This window comes from Gopherus evgoodei, unplaced genomic scaffold (assembly GCF_007399415.2).
Source record: "Gopherus evgoodei ecotype Sinaloan lineage unplaced genomic scaffold, rGopEvg1_v1.p scaffold_34_arrow_ctg1, whole genome shotgun sequence".
In the NCBI taxonomy this organism is placed as follows: Eukaryota; Metazoa; Chordata; order Testudines; family Testudinidae; genus Gopherus; species Gopherus evgoodei.
In genome coordinates this window covers 4,133,559-4,150,812 of record NW_022060016.1, presented here as the reverse complement: position 1 = coordinate 4,150,812, position 17,254 = coordinate 4,133,559, and the positions used below count along the sequence as shown (strand labels likewise).

The 17,254-nt window shown below is 58.8% G+C and overlaps 2 protein-coding genes across 2 annotated transcripts; one reads left to right on the top strand and one right to left on the bottom strand.

Annotated features, from left to right (window-relative positions):
• The first annotated feature begins 1,547 nt into the window (after positions 1–1,547).
• On the top strand, positions 1,548–9,836 carry QPCTL (glutaminyl-peptide cyclotransferase like). The gene is made up of 6 exons (XM_030544327.1): positions 1,548–1,769; positions 5,873–6,160; positions 6,706–6,858; positions 7,045–7,144; positions 7,728–7,844; positions 8,552–9,836. The coding sequence occupies exons 1-6, from the start codon at positions 1,548–1,550 to the stop codon at positions 8,695–8,697; spliced, it is 1,026 nt and encodes a 341-aa protein (XP_030400187.1). The 3' UTR covers positions 8,698–9,836.
• Positions 9,837–9,937: 101 nt separating this feature from the next.
• Positions 9,938–17,170, bottom strand: PGLYRP1 (peptidoglycan recognition protein 1). Its single transcript, XM_030544329.1, has 4 exons — positions 17,112–17,170; positions 15,396–15,597; positions 14,007–14,125; positions 9,938–10,782 (listed from the first exon to the last, which is right to left on the bottom strand). Exons 1-4 carry the CDS (start codon positions 17,164–17,166, stop codon positions 10,598–10,600), a joined length of 561 nt encoding a protein of 186 aa, XP_030400189.1. The 5' UTR covers positions 17,167–17,170; the 3' UTR covers positions 9,938–10,597.
• Positions 17,171–17,254: the final 84 nt, after the last annotated feature.

Genomic DNA, 17,254 nt, shown 5'->3' with positions numbered 1-17,254 from the left:
AGGACCCGGGGGGGGACCCAGGGGTGCATGGGGGGAGGAGGGGCTACACTTTTCAATATGCTGCTATGTGATGAGTTGTCCTTACCTGGCCCCGCCCCCTCCTGACGTAGCTCCTCCCCCAGGGGCGTGTCCCCGCCCGAACAGGGCGTAACACGTCATGGCTCCTCCTCCTGTGGGTGGGCCTTGCGGATCGCCTTGCTCACAAGCGGCTGGGGCTTTATATGGGACCCGCCGCGCGGGGGCGTGGCTTGCGTTCGCCCCGCCCCTCGGGCCGTGGGCTCGTCTCGGGCCCTCCCCGGGGGCGGGGCCTGGCTGTGCCCCTCCCCGGGGGCGGGGCTCGCTGTCTTCCCTCGGCACCATGCGGAAAGGGCCCGGTGCGGGGGCCCGGCGCGGCCGGGGAGGGGGCGGCCCGGAGCCCAGCGCCCCCCCGCGCCGCGCCCCCCCGCGCCTCCTCCTCCTCCTGCTGCTGCTGCTGCTGCTGGCGGCCGGCGCCGGCCTGTACCTGGGCTGGGGGTCCGGGGCCGGTGGGGGGCAGCCGCGGGGCCCGCCCGGCGCTCAGGTGAGGGGCAGGGGGGACGCGGAAGTAGGGAGCATGAGGGGAAGGCTGCCCAGGAAGGGGCAGGAAAGTTGGGGTAGGGAGCATGGGGTGTGGGGGGCAGGGGAGTGGGCGTAGGGAGTATGATGTGCGTAGGGGCAGGGTGACGGACGGGGAGGGGGTGTAGGGCAGGGTGCCCAGAGATGGTGTGGGGGGGGTGTTGCAGTGGGGCATGGATGGGATAGGGTGCCTGGGAAGAATGGGGTGTGGGTCAGGGTGCCTTGGGGTAGGGACGGTGTGGGCAGGGTGCCCAGTGATGGTGTGTGGGGGGGTGTTGCAGTGGGGCATGGGTGGGATAAGGTGCCTGGGAAGAATGGGGTGTGGGAGCAGGGTGCCCGGTAATGGCGGGGGTGGGGGAGGTGTTGCAGTGAGGTATGGATGGGATAAGGTGCCTGGGAAGAATAGGGTGTGGGGGCAGGGTGCCCGGTAATGGCGGGGGGGAGGTGTTGCAGTGAGGTGTGGATGGGATAAGGTGCCCAAGAGGGAGGGGGTGTGGGGTCAGGGTGCCCAGTGATGGTGGGGGGTGTTGCAGTGAGGCATAGAAGGTGCGGGAGGGCTGGGCGATTTGAGTCCAGGGGCTGGCAGGCTGGGGGGAGGCCCTGGGTGTGACTTGCGGGTACCCAGAGCCCTCGGAGAGGCAGTAGCATCACCAGTGCTGGTATCTCCCCTCCTCCTCCACTCCACTGACTCTGGTGGGGGCAGGGAGAGGCCCTTTAACTCGCACTGGCTCTTGTGCTTTGTTCTCCGTCACCCTCGCGGGGTCGTGCAGCACAGGGGGATGCAGTGGGAGGATACCCCCTGTTTGCAGCCACTGCCTGTATTGGGGACAGGATGCCTGGGGAGCCCTAGTCACGGAGGAGGGCCCCGTTGTGCTGGGTGCTGTGCAAACACAAGGAAGGAGACAGCCGCTGGCTCGAGACTCAGACCGCGGGAGCCCTCTGCTGTCGCCTGGATGGTCTGGGTCCATTCCTGGTGCGGGGGGTGTTTTGAATGGTTCCTTGGATTCCAGTGCTGTTCCTTTCCACAGCTCGGCCACAAGCCTCGGAGCCTCTCCAGCAGCCAGGTGAAGCGGCTGGCCTCCTTGGTGGACCTCCCGCGTCTCTGGGGCTCCTTCCTGAAGCCCATGCTGATCGAGCGGTACCCGGGCAGCCCGGGGAACAGGAAGGTACGGCAGGTGAGTGTGGGCTGCGGCCCGGCGAAGCCTTGGGGATGTGCGGTCCTTGTGCCGTGCTGGAGACTGGGGCGCATCCTGGACTCAAAGGTCACCCCAGAATGTGGGACCCCAGTGTAAGCTCAGGCCCTGCACACTCCAGGGCATTGCCCTGCTGCAGCCAGTGGCTTGAGGCCAGGATTTGCTCTCAGGCAGCTTTGTCTGTTTCAGGTTCCAGTGCAAACAGAGGCTTTGTCTCCCTGCACCCGGAACCCTGGGCAGTCACTGCCATTGGTGCAAAGTGAGTGTGAGAGACCAGCTAACTCAAAGAGAACAGGAGTACTTGTGGCACCTTAGAGACTAACAAATTTATTTCAGCATGAGCTTTCGTGAGCTACAGCTCACTTCTTCGGATGCTGACTCAGTATCCGCAGGGCACTGAGGTTTATAATTGCACGAGGGAGAATCCAGCCCCAAGGAGCCACAGGGCCCCAGCTGCGGTGGGAACAGGATTAGTCTGTGGCCTTGTCTATGCTACACAAGCTCTACAGATATCCCCATACTGGTGTAGCTGTCCCGGCAGCACCCCCTGGTATAGACACAGTGGGCGCTGACAGAAGAGTTTTGCCCGTGTAGGAACAATTTCCCTGAACGACGCTGTGCCAGCAGAAGTTCTCTTCCATGGATAGCTGCGTCTACACTGGGCGTTTTGGCAGCTAGGGGCTTTTTCTTTTCTTTCACCCCAGACAACAAAGCTGGGTTTGTGGAGTAGCCCTGGCCTGAACTAGAGATGCAGAAGATCTTTGGGGCTGGGTTTGCAGGACCTCTTGAGGAAGCTACCCCCAGTTTGAAGTGGGTGCTGAAAGCTCAGCGTGTTTTGGAAGCGTCTGTGCGAACGACATGTCCATTGCAGACCCAGCATGCGGGGGTTCACACCGATGAGAATTGGTTTTCCTGTTTTGCAAATATTTTTGAAAGTTCCAAATATTTTCCTGTCTCGAATCAGGACAAAAATCTCAGGTATTTGCAGCCCCATAAGACCTTTTCTTTGCCAGTTCGGGTCAATGGAAATGGTTCGTTTGGATCAGTTTGCCATGTTTAATTTCAGTTTTGACCTTTTTTCAGTCTGATTAGCTGAAATTTCAGAACAAATTATTGTTTTGACCCAGAAAATGGGACTGTTTGAAGCGATCGAAACGTTTTACGTGGACAATTGAAACATTTTTTCGAGGCGGGAGCATCGTTGAACCTGACCCTGTTTCACAAAATTTGGATGAATTGGTGTTTTTTGACGGAAAAACGATTTGTCGGAAATGTCCCAACTGGTTGTAGGGGAAGAAGGAGGAGGATACTGGGGATTGGGCTGGTTTCCCCCACCATCTGATCGCATGATGGACAGACCCTGAGGCCGGATGTGAGGGACCCTCCAAGCTTCCCAGTTAGTGAAGCCTGGAAGTTCTCCTGCCCAGGGGAGATGGCTCCAGGGGGTGAAATTGCAGCAGAGGGGAGAAGATGGGCTGTGAGGTAGTGGGCTGTCGGGAATGTAGACAGCAGGGAGCTGGTGAACATGAAACCAGCTAGATGTAAAGGTCATGAGAAGACTAGATGGGTTTCTGGGGTGGAGCTCATGGTTCATGTTGGTAGCAATGGTGTGGAAAATAGGAAGGAGGCTGGGGTCGAGGCCTCAGTACCAGCTTTCTTGGAGAGGCTACTGGTTCCAGGCAAGCAGTGAGGACTTCAGAGTCTCGTTGCTTGATGGAGAAGATTATTTCAACTTCTAAGCACCACTTTGGACTAAAGAAGTTAAGTCACCGAGGCATGAGAGAGAAAATATTGTTTTGGATGCAAAACTGGCCAGGAGACAGGAAGCAAAGGAATTCAGGGAATGTCTACATTGCAGTGAAAGACTCGGGGCCTGGCTCAGCTGACGCGGACTGGGCTGTGGGTTTATAAAATTGCCATGCAGATGTTCCAGCTCCGAGACCCCATGAGGAGAGACGGTCTCAGAGCCCAGACTCCAGCCCAAGAGCGAACATCTACATGGCAACTTTTAGCCCTGCAGTCTGAGCCCCATGACCCGATGTCAGCTGGCCTGAGTCACAGTGTAGACTGTTCCCTCATCTATTGATTATCAGAGGGGTAGCCGTATTAGTCTGGATCTGTAAAAGCAGCAAAGAATCCTGTGGCACCTTATAGACTAACAGACGTTTTGGAGCATGAGTTTTCGTGGGTGAATACCCACTTCCTCAGATGCAAGTAGTGGAAATTTCCAGGGGCAGGTGCATATATATGCTAGCAAGCAAGCTAGAGATAACGAGGTCAGTTCAATGAGGGAGGATGAGGCCCTGTTCTAGCAGTTGAGGTGTGAAAACTGGCCTCGTTATCTCTAGCTTGCTTGCTAGCATATATATACCTGCCCCTGGAAATTTCCACTACATGCATCTCAGGAAGTGGGTATTCACCCACGAAAGCTCATGCTCCAAAACGTCTGTTAGTCTATAAGGTGCCACAGGATTCTTTGCTGCTTTTACATCTATTGATTGTGTATTAATTAGATTGACTATTTATCTTCCCAACCACTGTGCTGAGGTTTGGTGGGTTCCTGGCCCAAGAGCAGGCCAAGGAGTGGTTAGAATGACTAAGACCCGACATGCATAGTTGTGACCTAAGTTCCCTCTAAGCCGACGGCCATCATCTGTATTTCCTCACCCATCTAATGTCAGGGTGCCCTTCTCCCATAGTTCACTAGGCCTTCTACCTCAAATTTATTAGCATATATGTTAATTAGTTAGCATTGGTTTCCTATGGTTGGACAGCTACCGGTGTTCCTGTCTTAAAACATCTCCAGCTGTCAGCTGTTCAGGTATTCCCGTGGTCTGTCCTGTGAGATCTTGGCCTGGGGTTACTCCTGACTAGCTTCTTGGCCCGTGTGCCTTGTTTGGCAGTGCTACTGTCTCTCAGGCCAGAGGCTTGTATGTTCATTGCTGTATACCTGTGCTGTACCTAGCAAATACCTGTAGGCCACAGGCCATACCTCACATGGTCAGTTTCAGTCATGGCTAAAGGTCCTGTGTTGTTTAATATCTTTGTTAATGATCTGGAAGTTGGGATAGTAGCAAAATTATTGAGGGTAGCCAGGAGCAGAGAGGGCCGTGAGGAATTTCAGAGAGACCTGCAGCCTGGGGGGTGGGTGACGTGATGCCGATGGAATTCAGTGGTGATGGGCAGCGTAACGCATGCTGAATGCAAACGCCTCCGACTCTTCCCGGGTGCTAACCCAGCTGGATATGCTCAGGAATGGTCCCCATCTCACATGGCATAGCACTGAACAAAGGAGGTCCAGAGACGGGGGACAAGACTGAACAGAGCCTGGAAAACCTCTTGGGTGTAGCTGGGACTGATTGGGATCCTTACTCTGGAGTGGGATGAGCGAGAGGGATCATGGCAGCCATCTTTCCAGACCAGTTGTTACTTGATAGGGGAGGTAGGATGCTTCTCTCCTGTGCCCGGAAGGGGATGTTCCAAGGAATTAACATCTGGTAAAAGGGGGAGTCAAATCTGGTAAAAGGAAACCCTGCTTCCTGTGATGTGTGATTAGCCAGTGGAACTCACTGCCACAGGAATTCACTGTGGCTCAGAACTTAGTAAGATTAACAAAGGAATGGGACATTTGTATGGAGAACAAGATACGCAGAGCAGTGGGTGGACAGGACCAACAATCTGGTAGAGAGAGTGAACCCACGCCAGGGCTCGAGCCGGTCTCTAACTCAGGATGAGCCCAGTCGTGGAACGCAGATCATCCCACAGCTGCTACTGCAGGGTTCTGTTGCCTTCCATTGAAGCAGCTGGTGCTGGGCACCGTCCGAGGCAGGATGCCAGGCTAGGTGGGCCGTCGCTCTGACCTTGTCAGGCAGCGAGTGGGGTCCGTCTCGGAGCATCCTAGCTCCATTGCATTGGGCAGATCCCTTTGGAGATGGTGAGCATCTCTCCGCCCCTGCCCCTTGCCTTAGAAGGGTGAGACTGTTACCCCTGTTCCCCCCTTGGCCTGCCTGCTGATAGCCCCAAAACTGCTGCCCCCTGAGGCTCCCCCTAGCCGGCACCCTGACAGCTTCTCCATCTTGTCCCAGTTCATTGTGGATAGCCTGGCCACGCTGGCTGCGGGCTGGCGGATCGAGCTGGATGCCTTCGAGGACCGGACCCCGCGGGGTGTCGTGAGCTTTGCTAACGTAGTGGCCACGCTGGACTCCGCTGCCAGGCGGCGCTTGGTCCTGGCCTGCCACTATGACTCCAAGTACTTCCCCCGTGACCGGCAGGGCCGCATCTTCTTGGGGGCCACCGACTCGGCCGTGCCCTGCGCCATCCTGCTGGAACTGGCCACGGCCTTGGACGCATCGCTGCTGAAGGCCAAGGAGCAGGTGAGCGCTTCCCAGGTTGGGGGTTCTACTCTTGGCTGGGGAAAGTAATGGAGTCTAGTGGATAAAACCAGCGGCGGCTGGGAGCCAGGACTCCTGGGTTCTATTTCTGGCCCTGGGAGGGGAGTGGTATCTAATGGTTAGAGCAGGAGGGCTGGGAGCCAGGACTCCTGGGTTCTATCTCTGGCTCCAGCAGAGGAGTGGGGTCTAATGGTTGGAGCAGGGGGGCTGGAGCCAGGACTTCTGGGTTCTATCTCTGGGAGGTGTAAAAGCTACTGCTGGCCCCCCTTAATAGCTTACAAGCAGCCAGTGGGGGTGGGGGGGGCAAAAGCCTCACAAACACAGTAGCCTAAACTTTTAAAGTATCTCTTTTCTTCTGCCTCAAAGCAAAAAAAACTTGCTTCAAACCAGTGGTATTTCGTGGTTAGAGCAGGAGGGCTGGGAGCCAGGACTCCTGGGTTCTATGCCCAGCTCTGCTGCTGTCCTGGTGCAGTCCCCTCACCTGTTTGGGAGTGCCAGGGTTGAGTGAGCCCCGTGTCTCTCCCCAGGGCTCCGAGGTGACGCTGCAGCTGCTGTTCCTGGACGGTGAGGAGGCCTTTGGGGAGTGGAGTGAGAGTGATTCCCTGTACGGGGCGCGCCACCTGGCTGAGCACATGGCCAAGGCTCAGCACCGGCCGGACACCAGCCAGCTCCAGGCTATGGTGAGAGCCGCCCGCCTGCCCCTCTGGGGAGCTCTGCACAGGGGAGCTTTTAGGCTGAAGAGGGTTGAGGGGGTGCCTGGCTGGGGGGGCTCACTCTGTGCACTGGATCTTGGACCCGTCCCTACCTCAGATCCTTCCGGGGTGGTTGGGCCCCTGCAGATTTAATCCCTCGTTGCCTCCTTGCAGAGCCTGTTTGTCCTGCTGGACCTGCTGGGGGCCAGAAACCCGACCATCCAGAACCATTTCCCCCTCACCGCCTCCTGGTTCGACCGGCTCGTCGGCATCGGTATCGAACCTTCCTTCCTTCCAAGGGTGGGAGGGGGCTTGCCCTCCCAGGCACCCCTAGCAGAACAGCTATCTCCCTCCCCCACAGTCCTGATGGGCCTGCATCTGTCTGACAATGAATAAAAGTGCCTGGGTTCTAGCCCCAACTCTGAGAGTGGAGTGGGGTCTAGTGGTTAGAGCAGGGGGGCTGGGAGCCAGGACTCCTGGGTTCTATCCTGAGCAGTGGCAGGGGAGTGGTGTCTAGTGGTTAGAGCAGGGAGTGCTGGGAGCCAGGACTCCTGGGTTCTAGCCCCAGCTGTGGGAAAGAGTTGGGAGTTGGGGATTCAGTCCCCAGGGCTGTTGACCTGACATCTTTCACCAACACTTTATTTCCCTGAAACACGACATGTCAGGTTTGAAATCCCCGCTGTCTCTCCGATGTTTTCCCCTGCCTGCTCCCGGAGACAGCAGCGTCTCCATGTCCTCCGGGAGCTCTGCTGCGAGTGGCCAGGCAGGGCCCCCTGTGGGTCTTGTCCTGCCGCGCCCTCAGCCTCGCAGGTCCCAGGAACCAGCCCATTCCTCACCCTCTGCTCTGTGTCGCCCAGAGAAGCGTCTGCACCAACTGGGCCTGCTGCAATCCCACCCCCGGGAGCAGACATACTTCCAGCGAGAGCCTGTGTATGGAGCTGTTGAAGACGACCACGTCCCCTTCCTCCGTAAAGGTACCTGCCCTGCCCCTGGCTACCGGGTGTCCAGGCGCAGAGCAGTGTGGGATGGACAGCTGGGGGAGCCTCCCTGGAGGAGCTATGGCTTCGCCCCTGCCCTGCTGGGTGATTTTGCTGCTGTTTTCCTCGGTTTCCCCATTTAAGTGGGGGAAATCATTTTGACCCTCTTTGTAAAGTGCTTTGCGATCCCTTGAGGACAAGGCCTATACAAGAGCTAAGTGTTGTTATTTACAGGGGTAAAATGCTTTATAGATGTTGTTTGCATGCCTGGCAAGCTTCACCCCAGAGGTGGCTGCATTTTAAACATAGGCTCTGGGATCCTTGGGGGTGAAAGACTTTATAAACACATCATTGCTATCTCGCCACTTGGCCCTGACCTGTTTGATGTCCCTGGCCAACCTGGTTCCCATAATGCACCTAGCCAGCTGCTCGTTGCTAGGTCAGGGGAGCACAGGGCTTCTAGATATAAGGTCAGGTCGTGCCCGGATGCCTGAGGGCCTGGCTCCATCTGCGGAGGCAGTGTGTGGATTTAGATTGTGTCACACGTTGCCCTCTAGTGGCTGGGCCACATAGGGATAATAGTCTACTACTGCTGACACTAGTGGAATTACTCCTGTAGCTCCAGCAGTAGAGGCTGGTACTTGCAGCGCTGCAGGTCCCGGGTTGGATCCCTGCTGACCGTCTGTGTATCTGTCTGGCTGCAGGAGTGCCTGTGCTGCACCTCATCGCCACCCCCTTCCCGTGGGTCTGGCACACGATGGAGGACACGGAGCAGAACCTGCACCCCCCGACCGTGGAGAACCTGTGCAAGATCCTGGTTGCCTTCCTGGCTGAGTACTTGTGGCTGTGAATGCCCAGAGCCTCCTCAGGCGAGGGGACCAACCTCTCCTTGGGCCTCGCGGGATCCTTTGCCCCTCCTGGGCCGAGCTCCATGGGGCCAGCGGACAAAACACCTCAGGGACCAGGCAAGGCGGCTTGGCGGGCCCAGGCTGTTACAGCCCCACAGGGGCTGGGGGAGCTGTTATGATTCTGGTTTCTCAGAGAGGACAGGAACGAAGATTGCGCTGAGTCTGTTCAGAGGCTGCGGCTAGCCCAGGAGCGAAACCTCTTGATTGAGCCTCCTGAGGCAGGAATAACTGTGCTGGGGACAGGACACCGGGGGCCTCCAGCTGCCGGCCCACCAGGGTTTGCTCCTGTTTCCGGGGCCCGTTCAGCCCCAGGCCACCAGGCTCCCAGCCTAGCTTGGGGGCTGCTCCACAACGACTCTCATAACAAAGAGCTGCCCCATCAGGGCTGCTGCCCCCTCCCCATAGCTCCCCCTCATGCTGGGCAGCCCTGGGCACTGTAGGGCTGGCATGGCTGTTCCCTCTGCTCTGGCCCCCTCCCACAGCCCCAGCTCCCATCACCAGGACCAAACCCCAGCTCCCCTCCCCTTCCTTCAGCTCAGGGCTGCCAAGCCTGTCTGTGTAACCCGTGAAGAACCAGCGCCCCCTTCGTTTCCATCCATCTCCTCCCTCTGAACTGAGAGGCAGCACTGCCTAGTGGGCAGAGCACTTGACGTCAGCCCTTGGATCTGTTCCACGCTCTGCCACTGACTAGCCCTGTGAGCCTGTGTAAAACCCTTTCCCCTCCCGGTGCCTCAATTTCCCCTCCCACCCTGTGTCTAGTTAGACTGTGAGTTCTTTAGGGCAGGGACTGTCTGTCTCATGTTCTGTGTGTACAGCACCTAGCACAAAGGGGTGTCTTATTGCTAATCTGACAGACCATAATCTCGCCCTCTGAGCTCGCCCAGCCCAGCCCAGTGGCGGGGGGTGGTTATGGTTTAACAGGAGATGAAATGATTCACGGCGCTTCGACTTTTCATGTGCTAGAAGCTGGTTTATTGTCACTGCTCAGAAGCTCCCAAGCAAAGGAAGCGCTAAGCCGCAGGGCGCTGGGTTAGAGGCAAATTGCACTTGAATTAAAAACCCCTTTGTGGGACTCTGCGAACCACCCAACTGGTCCTTCCCAGGCACCCGCCATGTGAAGATCCAAACACTTCGCCCCCCCTCGGTGAGAGAGGCTGGTGGGAATGGAGTGTCAGGGTGAAAGGTGCTAGGGCTGAAAGCTTTGAGAGCCAGCCCCTGCGGGGCCAGGCAGAGCTGAGGGTCAGGGCTCGGGGACACTTGGGTTCCCTTTGTGGGGTGGGGTAAATAGCGACCAATTTCTGGGGGATTCTAGATGAAAGTTTTGCTGCAGATTTCAGGAGGGCTGGGGACAAAGGAGGATTTGACTCTGGAATTGAGAATTGTTCAGACGTTTAACACGGGAATGGAGGCGACATTCCCTGAGCTGCCCAGGGATTGGCAGGGCTGTCACCACAGAGCTCAGCTGAGGATTGGCCCCACCTCCTGGATGCTGTAAGACCCTGGGCCTGGCTGTGTATGGGCCAGGGCTGAGCTGATGTGCCTGTTCTGGGCGGCAGCGAGGGGTAGGCCTGGCGTCTGCTGAAGGAAGCAGCTTGGGGGAGGCAGGTGGCTCCCAAACGCCATTAGAAATCTGAGCCCCCTGGACCAGAGGGCAGCTGAGTGCTGGGGGAGACGGGAGCGTAACCCCAACTCTCAGATCTCTGCTCTCTCGGCCCCTGGAGGCAGCAGGTGGGCGAGAAGTGCAAGGTTGCCCCCTGCTGGGGGACAGAGGTGCTGCTTGAGCAGGCATAAGCCGCAGCCGGGGTCAGCAATGGACACGGGCTGCCCCGAGGCTGCAGGGACTCAGGGTTTGGCTTTGAACCTGGGCCACTTGCTGATGACCCTGTAGAGGGCGTTCCCAGGGCAGCTGGTCGGGTTCACGTTGCGATGCCCCGTCACGGTGTAGCTGCGTTTCAGGAAACCCCTGGAGATGGCGCATTGGATCAGGCTCTTGGCGGCGTTCAGGGCGGCAGCGCTGGGGATTCTGTCTGCAGGACAGAGCAGCCCCCTGTTAATCTCACCCTGGGCCCTGTCTCCTGCACAGGGGATGTAACTGTGGCCTGAGTAAATAACCCTCCTCTGCCCACGCTCTCGATTGGCCACGTCAATGTCACTCCCCCCTCGCCCCATTGCATTGGGTAATGCAGCCTCCCACCTGCTTCATTTCCTGGCCTCATGACCCAGCCTGGTGCCCCAGGCATGGGGAGCTCGACCGTGGCAGAGCCCAGCGGGATGGCGCTGAAGGCAGCTGGGTTAGCCCAGGGGCAGATCTCTCGCTGAATCCCAACCCCCACCGCCAAGCTCTCAGCTGGGAGGGGGCACCAGGTGCCCAGCGCCCCCAGCTGCAGCCAGTCTGTGAGTGCCCAGAGGATTCCTGCCATATGTAAAGCTATTTAAGGCAGGGGAGTGACATAATCAACGCTCGTTCTTCACTGAATCCCTGCCCAGGGTGACTGCTGGAACCAGCTAAGAAACAAAGATTGGGGCCAGGGGACAGAGAAGTGCTGAGCCCAGTCCGGAAGGGTGTCTAGCCTGTGAATGGAATATCTGAAGCTTTACGCTGCAGGCCAGTGCTGCCGGCCTACAAGAATCTCTGCAATCTGCCTAAAACATTTAAGGTGAGAAATTACTGCTTGTAGCCAGTTTCTTTATCTTCAGCTTATCTTGCATGTTTGTTTTACTTGCTTGGTAATCTGTTTGATCTGTTTGCTATCAGCTGTATTGATATCTGCTTTCAACTACCTGAAAGGGGATTCCAAAGAGGATGGATCTAGACTGTTCTCAGTGGTGGCAGATGACGGAACAAGGAGTAATGGTCTCATGTTGCAGTGGGGGAGGTTTAGGTTGGATATTAGGAAAAACTTTTTCACTAGGAGGCTGGTGAAGCACTGGAATGGGTTACCTAGGGAGGTGGTGGAATCTCCTTCCTTAGAGGTTTTTAAGGTCAGGCTTGGCAAAGCCCTGGCTGGGATGATTTAGTTGGGAATTGGTCCTGCTTTGAGCAGGGGATTGGACTAGATACCTCCTGAGGTCCCTTCCAACCCTGATATTCTACGATCCCTTATCATCACTTCAGGTCTATCTTTTGTAGTTAATCAACTTGTTTTTGTTTGGTCTAAAACCAGTGTGTGGAAATCATAATTGGGAGGCAGAAGCTGTGCCTGTCGTCCTCCACATGGGGGCGAATTTCATGAGCTTGCGCTGTGCAGGTCTCTGTCAGCGCAAGACGGTACAATTTTGGGTTTCTCCTCTTGGGGGGGGGGTGCACTGGGGTGCTGAGCCTTTCCATACAGAGCTGATCTCAGCGTCTGTGTGTTTCTGCAGCTGGGTGTGTCCCTACCTGCGTGTGCTGGCCTGGGCTTGAGAGACTGTCACAGCAGCACAGTGTGAAGGGAAGCCAGGCTGGTGGGTCAGGCAGGCTCAGTGGTACCCCAGTTCCAAGTGGCACCCTGGAAGGAACCTGTCACAGGGTGCCCAGTGCCCCCACCTGCAGCCACCCTGTGAGTGCCCAGCTCAGGTGCTCTCTGCCGGGGGAGGCCAGGGCCGCAGGCCCCACTTCCAGGCTGCACCCTGCAGAGCCGGGCTCTGAGCAGGAGCTAGGGGTCACAGGCCACACCTGAGCTCCCAGGGCAACGCAAGGACACGCAGGGCTCATGGGATCCTGGGCGGGGCAAACAGGGGAGTGGGGGCCAGGGAAGGGATTTTCCCCCTGTGTCCGGGGATGCTGGATCCTGCATCTGGCCCGGGGCCCACGTGATAAAAGGGATGTGGAAAAAGAGCCACAAACACAATGGCGGGCTGGAGAAATGGCCACCAGGGCGGGAAGGGCAGAGCCCAGTCCATCCAGCTGATCACTCGGGGGAAATATAGGACGTGCCGGGCGCGTTAGCCACGTGGAGAAAGGCAGAAGAGGAGCCAGGGGCTGGGAGCTGAAGCCAGACATGTTCCCATGGGAAATAAGGCCCAAATTTCGAACAGGGAGAGTGATTAGCAAGTGGAACAAACACCCCTGGGCCACCAGAGCCAGCCAGGGATCCAGTGATGGTGTATACAGGTGACTCCTCCCCAGCCCCCCAGGCTCCTACTCGCTCTCCCCTCCCTATACAGCCAAAGGTCACTACAGCTCCAGGGTCCTATGGGCGGCTCCCGCCCAGCTGCTTTCCCTGGCCCTAGGTCCTGTCTGGGTCGCTGCTTTCCAGGCTCCGGCCCATAGGTCTGGCCTGTGTTCCTTGGGCCCAATCCCTGCCTTGGGCTTGGCTGGATTAAAACCCCACGTTGTTTGCCTGCAGCCAGCCAGGTCACTCTGCAGCAGTGACCCGTCATCATTAGTTACCAATTCCTACATCACGGGAGGTGGCCCCTGCGGCAGAACCCCCTGTCCCATGTGTCAGGGCAGCAGGAGAGCGCAGGTGTGGGTGGCAGTCCTGCAGGCGGGATTCCCAGCTCCCAGCAGGGCCTACTAGGGTTGCCAACTTTCTAACTGCAGAAAACCGGACACCCTTGCCCTGAGGCTCTGCCCATACCCCTCCCCTTCTCTGAGGTCCCTTCCCCACTCACTCCATCCCCCCTCCCTCTTTCACGCTCTCTCCCTCACCCTCGCTCATTTTCACTGGGCTGGGGCACGGGGAGCATGAGCACTTGGGCTTCGGGCTCAGGCTCTGGGGTGGAGCCAGAGATGAGGGGTTTGGGGTGCAGGAGGAGGCTCTAGACTGGGGCCGAGGGGTTTGGAGTATGGGAAGAGACTCAGGACTGGGGCAGGGGGTTGAGGTGCAGGCTCTGGGAGCAAGTTAGGGTGCAGAAGAGGATTCTAAGATGTGGCAGTGGTGTGGGAAGGGATTTGGGGTGCAGACTCCAGGCGGTGCTGACTTCAGGCAGATCCCAGTATGTGGTGACGTGCTGCCGGCTTGGGGGCTCCACATGTTGTCTCTACCCCAAGCACCAGCTCCGCAGCTTTCATTGGCCAGGAACCACAGCCAATGGGAGCTGCGGAGCCGGTGCAGCATGCGGAGCCCCATGGCTGCCCTCGAGCTGGAAGGACATGCCGGCTGGTTCCTGGGAGCTATAAAGAGCTTGGTAGGGAGCTTGCCAGTCCCACACCAACTGGACTGTTATGGGCCCAGTCAGCAGTGCTGACCAGAGCTGCCAGGGTTCCTTTTCGACCGGGCACCTGGCAACCCTAGCAGGAAAATTCATACAGACGGCACCTACGTACTGGAGAAGTTGCCCAGGAAGCTGAATCCCAGTGACTTATGGTTCCACTTCTTGGCGTGGGCCCCCATGGTCTTCCAGCCTCTGCCCTCATAGACTCTGCCGTCCTCGCCGATCAGAAAGCTGCAGGCGGAGCGCAGTGTGAGACCCACACAGGCACGTGGGCCGCAGCCTCCCGTCCCCATCGCTCCCAGCAGTTCCTCCAGGGTTGTCGCTGGCCCTGCCCGGGTTTGAACCTGGAACCTTTGGAGCTAGCAGCTCAAGCCTCTGCCATGCAGCTAAAGACCCACTGAGGAGAGACAGGAAGTTGGGGGGGGGGCTAACCTGTATTGCACTGTTTGGCCACTAGTGGGCGCTGTGTGCAACACCCCTTATGGAAGCAGCCCTGGGCCCCACCGGGACACAGCTGGGGGGCGAGCGAGGGCTCTAGCTAGCCCAGATGTGGGGCAGGAGAACAGCACTGGGACCCGCTGCCCCACAGGAAATCCCCAGCTGGGTTTCCATCCCCCGCCGTCACCATCTCAAAACATTTCAGGGAGCAAAATCTCCAGCCAGGTTTTCGTTCCGGGGCATCAGGCTGCCCCAGGGAAAGGCGTCGATAACGCCGGCATGGGGCAGTGTCACAGGCGAGCAGGGTGCAGGCCGCGCGGTGTCTGTCGGCCGAGCTCCTGGCACAGCCAAGGGGCTCCCTGCAGCCCTCCATCCTCCCACCAGCTCCATGATTTCCCCGTCCCATCTATCCCCTGCTCTTCAGGGCGTCCCTCAGCCCCTCCCTAAACTGCCCCTGCCAGGGACTCTGTGCCCCCTTCCCCTCCCCTTATGCCAGGGTCCCATTCTCACCCCATGCCAGGGCGCTCTGTGCCCCCCATCCTTCTCCAGGGAAGACAGGGCTGGCAGAGCTGGGGGTGCAAACACATCTCTGCACCCGCCATGTTTTCCACCTGCCCCCTGCCCCCAGTGTCTCATGGGGGTGAGAGCAGGACGTGGGGGAGAGTCTGGAGCCACAGTCCAGCCTGATCCCATATTCCAGCCCTCCTGGGTTCTGGCCTGCAGGAGGGGCAGGAGCACGTGTGACAGCTGCTGGGGTGGATGGGGGATGGGACAGGGCACCAGCACTTGGGCAGGGCGTGGGGGGGGGGGCACACGGGGTGTCCGCTGCTGGGGAACTGCCTGAGAAAGAGGATCAGGAACTACTGGGTTGGCCCTTCCTGGCTTAGATCTGGTTCCCGCACTTCCAAGTCTTAGCGCCAACCCTGCCTCCCCATCATCCCTCCGACCCCTTCACCCCACCCCCATTTCACCTCTCCTGCCCCCTGTGGCTTCCTGGGGGCAGTGGCCTCAAATCTGCCCCTCACCTCTGGGGAGGCCCCCACTCCCAGTCTGCCCCGCTCACTTGTAGCCGATGTCGGACCAGCGCTGGGTGTTCATGTGGTAGTTCTGGATGCCCTTGACCTCCCGGCTGCAGGAGGCCTGCGAGGTGCAGCGATTCCCTGTCGTGTGGTGGATGATGACGTAGGGCACTGGGGTCCTCAGCGGGACCCTGCTTCTTGGGGGCCGGGCCCCCCACTGTCGGCGTGAGACAATGGTAGGGCAGCCTGTGCCATGCGGGGGAGGGGAGAAAGGGCTGGGTTAATGTGGGTGCCCCCCACCTGCCCCAGCCCATGCTGCAGGATTGGGCCCAGGGCTGGTGCTCTGAGTGGGTTAGGGCCATGGCAATGGGGTGGGGGTGGGGCCAGTAAAGGCCGTGCATGGCACAGGGAGGACGCACAGCCCTGCATTAAATGTGACGGGGCTGGAGAGAGGCCTGGCCGGGAGCCTGCTCACCATGCAGGAGCACCCACCCCTGGCAGCAAAGGGGCGAACAGGGAGCCAGGCCAGGCTGGAGGGAGGCCAAGCAAGGGCTGGGCTGGAGATGGCGGGTGAGGCTGGTGCTCTGAACTCAGCCCAGGCTGGGGAAGCTCCCACCCAGGTTGTTCGGCTCAGCGTCCGCCTGTCCCCTCTGCCCCCTCCGGTCATTTGGCATCCCCACTGCCTGTCTCCTCTGCCCTGCAGCCTTTCTGCTCTCTCTGCATCTGGGAGGCCCCTGATCCTTCTAGTCTCCCACTGCTGAACCCCCTGCCCCTCCACCAGGTCCATTCAGAGTCAGGGTGACCAGGATGGGGTCCAGTGCCCCAGAAACTGGAAGGTCAGAACATCTGACACTGAGAAAAGGCTCAATGGGCAAAATCAGCCTGTGGAACTCACTGCCACTGGCTGCCACTGGGCCATGAGCAGGATCCAGCAATGGATCAGAGGTTTCTATGGTGAATGAGAATAGCCAGCGTCACAGTGCATGGCACTGGACGGCTCCTGCCCCAGGGCTTGGGGCCACTAACTGATGGGAACACAAAGGAAACTGCCCTGTGGCTGGGTTATTCCATCATGGGCCATTAGGGCGTGCCTGGCAGCTCCCTCTGGAGCATCTGGCACTGGCGACTGCTGGAGCCGGGACACCGGGGTAGATGGGCCCTGCCCTGATCCAGGGGGCGGTTTCTAGGCTGCAGGGACATTCCCAGCATGAATCCTGCTAACGGGGCCTTGGTGGGAGCTGGGGACCAGCTAGTGTTGTTACTGCTCCCCCTAGCTCCCCTCTGCCCCTGCTCTCCCCCTCCCAAGCCCCCTTTCCGCCTCCCTCCCCACACAGCCTCAGCTCACTACCCCTCTGCATGCCAGGAGCTGGCACTTTCTGGCTCTTGTTTGCCCCAGGGCAGTTTGGATGGTGCTGGGCTGGCAGGGGGCACGGCCTGGGCGGGAGGTGTGCGACACTCTGGGATCGGCTCCCAGTGGACAGGGCCAGGGGTCTACTCCCTTGGGTGAACACTAGGGCCCTGGGAATGGGCAGGGGATGACCCAGCCCTGCCTCATGGAGGGATGGGATGGACAGGAGCCGAGGAGCATCTCCAGCTCTGCAGGGGCAAGTCCAGCTCCGGCCACCAGGCCAGGGGGCGGGTTAGTTGGGTGCCTCCATCAGTAATTTCCCACTCTTACATTTCCGCCCCCTCTGTTCTCAGCTGCATCAGGGATTCCAGCCTTGCCCCCGATCCCCCAGCCCGGGAGGAGCCAAACTCACCTAGCGTCGTGGCGCAGAGCGCTGAGAGCAACACGACTTGCGTCAGGAGCAGCATCTTCCTCTTGCAGAGCCCTGTGGGGACACGCACCCGTCACAGTCACCTGCCACCTGCCATCCCCAGGAAGGGGCCCTGCTGGGCCGGA